General features: G+C 49.3%; 1 protein-coding gene across 1 annotated transcript in view; it reads right to left on the bottom strand.

The window, feature by feature from the left end:
- Positions 1-2,510, bottom strand: part of LOC105527499 (tyrosine-protein phosphatase non-receptor type 18) — a 12,317-nt gene extending 9,807 nt beyond the window's left edge. Inside the window, exons 1-4 of the mRNA XM_011963817.1 lie at positions 2,408-2,510; positions 2,073-2,149; positions 1,890-1,985; positions 1,738-1,776 (exon numbers count right to left, since the gene is read on the bottom strand). Of these exons, the coding sequence (XP_011819207.1) occupies positions 1,738-1,776; positions 1,890-1,985; positions 2,073-2,149; positions 2,408-2,477 (282 nt within the window). The 5' untranslated portion in view covers positions 2,478-2,510. The remainder of the gene's footprint in view (positions 1-1,737; positions 1,777-1,889; positions 1,986-2,072; positions 2,150-2,407) is intronic.
- Positions 2,511-4,771: the final 2,261 nt, after the last annotated feature.

The raw sequence follows: 4,771 nt of genomic DNA, 5'->3' as shown, positions 1-4,771 counted from the left end.
TACTCAGTCATAAAGTTTCAAAACATGAAAAGTAAAACTGAAAGAATATTAAAGTAGATTTCAACATTCCTCTTTCAGGAAATAATAGGACAAGCAGACCAAAAAAATTGTCAGAAGTAAGACTTGAATAGTGCTGTTGAGAAACTTGACCTAATTGATATTTATTCAACAGTTGGTAATTTCAACACTCTTCTCTAAGCAATCCATACATTTAGAGAAAATAAATCAGTAAAGATATAAAATACACAGTAAAGATATAAAAGTGTCTTTCAAAAAAGTCTGTCAATTGACCTAATTGGTATTTACGGGACACTCCAGCCAACCACAGCAGAATACATGTTGTTTTCAAGTACACTTGAAATTAAAGTAGAAAATGAGTTAGTTGGGCGTGGTAGCATGTGCCTGTATTCCTAGCTACTCAGGAGTCTGGGGCAGGAGAACTGCTTGAACTTGGCAGGCAGAGGTTGCAGTGAGCTAAGACTGTACCACTGCACTCCAGTCTGGGCAACAGAGCAAGACTCTGTCTCCAAAAAAAAAGTGGAAAATGAAAAAAGCAATAGAGAAAATGAATGCAAATGAATACAACCAAAGCAGTTTCTTTGAAAAAATAATAAAAAAATCTCCAGTCCAAAGATTGGCTGACACTTTTATAAAGGGTCAGATAAATACTTTAGAATTTAGAGGCCATATAATTTATTCACCTTGCAACTACTCAACTCTGCCAATGTAGCATAAAAGCAGGCATAGACAATACGTAAATAAATGAGTGTGGCCGTGTTCTAATACATTGTTTACCAAAAAAAGGTAGGAGCATGAAAAAAGAGATAGCAAGATAGAGAGATGAAACGGAAATACAGAGAGAGAGAACACAAATTACCAAAATCAGGAATGAGAAAGAGACATCACTACAGATCATACAGGCTCCACCATCAGCTAGTCACCCCAGGGAACCCTCACCCCATCCATGGAGCAGGCAAGAATGTAGAAACCACATGAAGCTATGTGCCTTCAGCCTTCACTGTTGACATGCATTTATTTATTTAGTAACTAATTTATGTTAACAGGCAAAACAAAAATCCCTGGTCTTAATGGATCTTACCTTCTAAATCAGGGAGATTAACAATAAACAATGTTCATAATACATTTGTAGATTATCCAGTGTGTTAGGAGTTTGCAAGAGCTGTGAAGAAAAAAGGAAAAGTAGGACAAAGGAGGGAGAGTGGAAGTTCTGAGAGTTTAAAATGGTGTGAAGAGCCACCCAGGAAGGTCTCATTGAGGAGTTAACATTTGAGCAAAGACCTGAAGGAGGTGATAGAGCAAGCCATGGGGAAGGATGTCCTAGGCTGAAGGAATAGCCAAGGCACAGGCCCTGAGGCACAGCCATCCCTGGAACATGTGGGGAACAGCAGAGACCAGAGTTGTTAGAGTGGAGTGAATAAGGGGGAGAGAGGTGGAAAGAGAGATCAGAGCCTTCAGGGGAAGAAGTCAGAATAGGGTCTTATGGTCTAAGGTGTGAAATGGCTGGGAAGCCCAGCAGGAGAGGGGTTGCCAACACTGGGGGATGAATAACAGATGAACAGAAACTTAGAGGAACAATGGGGCTTCCCACAGAGCCACAGTAAGAGGGTCACTCCAAGAGCTGGACCCTCGCGTCCTGGGGTCAAGGAGGAGTCAGCAAGATCCCTCCTCCCTCCTCCTTGCATGAGGACATGAAACCTGGGGGCAGAGGACACCTACCCGCCCGTTCTCTATCTCTCGGCAGGCCATCAGGATCACCTAGACAAGGTGGGTCAGGGGAGAGGAAGGTGATTTGGGGGAGGGGGCCAGGGAAATGCCGAGGGGGTACTTAGACTTGACCCCACCATTGTGCCCTGCCCCCAAGTACTGACCTTGACCCCAAACTCCCAGACCAGTCTCCAGAAGTCTAGCAGGGTGTGAGGCAAGGGTCCTTGAGTGGCAATGTCGGCCAGGCTTCCATCCACGCCCTGGTGAAGGCCGAATTCACTACTGAGATTCTGCTGCCCACCCCCGGCCACTCCCAGTCCACCTCCTTCCGTGACCCCCACCCTCACCCGGATGAAGTTGCCATTAATGTAGTCGCTGTGTCCCTCTTCCTGGAGCAGGGAGAGGATTACTCGTGTCTGGTCATCTGTCAGCAGATAAGGTGAGAAAGGTGGAGTTTGGGGAGGATAGGGTGACCGAGGGTCTGACAGCCCCCTGGCTGAAAGCCAGCAGGGGACCACACACCTGCAGAGATCCCACCAAAGTGCCCTGGTGGGCTGCTGAGCAGTGGAGAGGGTGAGGCTCTGGGAGGAGAGCGCAGTGGGTGACTCCAGTGTGCACTGATGCCTGGACAGTAGTGGTGCCTGCAGGGCTGCACCGGCTCCCTACCGAAGCCCCGACTTACATGGCAGCACGTCTTTGTAGCGGTTCTTCTTCATGTTCTCTGGCCGACTGCCGGCCTTGGTGGAGCACATGCCATCAGCCTTCCAGGCGGCCGAGCGGGCCTGGATGTCCTGGTACAGCATCATGAGTGGGCCGGGGAGGGGAGGAGACAGGAGAGGAGCCAGGTCAGAGTCCCAGGCCACCTAGGCACGCGCAGGATACAAAGCCAGTGGCCTGCGGAGGTGAGTGCAGACCCCGATGGCACCGGGCCTGCCTAATAATAATGATACAGAAATAGTGACCAGAGCACCTTCTCTGTGCCAAGGGCATGTAATAATCACAGGTTCCTACGATGTGGGTACTATTATTGAGGCCCCCATTGTGCAGGCCGGGAAGTTTATGCACCACGTGGTTCAGCAACTTGTGGAAGTTCCCAACCAGGAAGTCACATGGTGAGGGTTGAACTCAGACCTCTCGGCACCCACCCCCTGCACACTCCATCTGTAACACTGTCCTGTAAGCAATAACTGCGATGAAATATATTAAGGGTTATATAACTAAACATAAGAGAACGTACAATGCATAGGCATTATAATGGATAACATATTATATACAAGATACCATAGGCACTGTGTTACTGGGAGATTATAATAATAATTAGTCAATCGTGTATTACCGTCATCGTCAGGTATTCATAATCTCAATGATAAGAAGTAACACCCATGCCACTTAGAATAGTGGCTGTGTGCCAGCCACTATTCTAAGTGCTTTACTTGGTCCATTGGGTCATTGAAGCCCTCATGATTCCCTTGTGTAGTGGGAGCACCTAGAAGAGCCCAGTGATTCCTGCACATGCAGGAGGCAGGCTTGGGGAATAGGGCTGCCCTCACTACCCAGCCTTCGGCATGTGAGGCCCTGGGCGCTGTGCACGGTTCAGAACCCACCCAGTCACCTGATGTCACATATCACATGGGTATTATGTTCACGTTTGTTACACACATTCTTATATTGTGTAATTATGTATTTTACATTTATTATGCATTTCTTAGTTTCTTATATACAATGTTTCTACATGTGTGTAAATTACTTAGATTGATAATTATCTGTTACATATTGTATATTTACTTACGAAGTTATCAAGTAACTTTGGTCATTTTATAAATTATAATCTTTGTTATATTCATTGGTTGTATTGTTTTATGCAGTTATACAATGTTTATTGTATAAACGGTCATTTATACTATTTTTATGTATTTGTCATATATTGCTAAACTTGATATGCATCACCATATATCAATTTACGCATTTGTAAGGTATGTTTCTATGTCTGGTATGTAAGCTATTACACTTTAAACAGGTCATTGACCGTAGTGTGCAGTGCCTAGCATGCTGCGTGAGCCTTCCTAACGCTGGGCTTGCACTACCCGTATTGTAATGTTTAGATTTTTTGTTTGGTTTGGTTTTGTTTGAGATGGGGTTTCCCTCTGTCGCCCAGGCTGGAGTGCCGTGGCACCATCTCAGCTGTGCAGGGGGCACCATCTCAGCTCACTGCAACTCTGCCTCCCAGGTTCAAGCGAGTCCCCTGTCTGCTCCCTAGTAGCTGGAATTACAGGCGCGTGCCCACGCAAAGTTGATTTTTGTATTTTTAGTAGAGAAGGAGTTTCGCTGTGTTGCTCAGGCTGGTCTTGAACTCCTGAGCTCAAGCGATCCTCCCGCCTCGGCCTCCCGAGGTGCTGGGATTACAGGCGTGAGCCACCGCGCCTGGCCCACGTTTAGAATCTTTACAGGCAGTGACCAATGCCCCTGCGAAGTGCGCGCCCACTATGTGCTAAGCGCTTTTCACCCGCACCGTTTAATCCTTTGGTCATTCATGTCCCCATTTCACCAAGGGAGAAGCCGAGGTCAGTGGGGCCAGGTGGACCGCCCGGACCACACGCGGATTCGGGCCCCGCGTTCACACCCTCACCACGCCACGGCCTCCGCGTTCCTCTTCGCCCTGCTGCAGCCCCTTGCTTGCTGTGGTCACAGGGGACAGTCAGGTCGCCAGGAGCGGCGGGGCCGGGGCTGTCCAGCATAGCAGGACCCCCCTCCCCTGCACCGCCCGCCCCGCCCGTCCCGCCCGCAGCCAGGTTGGTTACGGGAGCGCGACGCGGACCCCGGTGTGCACGGTCCGTCCAGGCCTGTCCGCGCTCCGGGCGGGTGGGCAGAGGGTGAAGACGGAGGCAGCAAGAGCGAAGAGAAGTGCCGGGGAGAGACACACGGAGAGATGCCCCGAGGCGGGGAGACACCCGGGACACCGAGACAGAAAGGCAGAGCCCGCCGGGGGCGAAGGACGGAAGTCCGCGGGGCCAGGGCCTGTCCGCGCTCCGGGCGGGTGGGCAGAGGG

The sequence above is a fragment of the Colobus angolensis genome, unplaced genomic scaffold (genome assembly GCF_000951035.1).
Source record: "Colobus angolensis palliatus isolate OR3802 unplaced genomic scaffold, Cang.pa_1.0 Scaffold629, whole genome shotgun sequence".
Classification (NCBI taxonomy): Eukaryota; Metazoa; Chordata; class Mammalia; order Primates; family Cercopithecidae; genus Colobus; species Colobus angolensis.
Note: the sequence above shows the minus strand (reverse complement) of the source record. Positions and strands in the feature narration are given on the sequence as shown.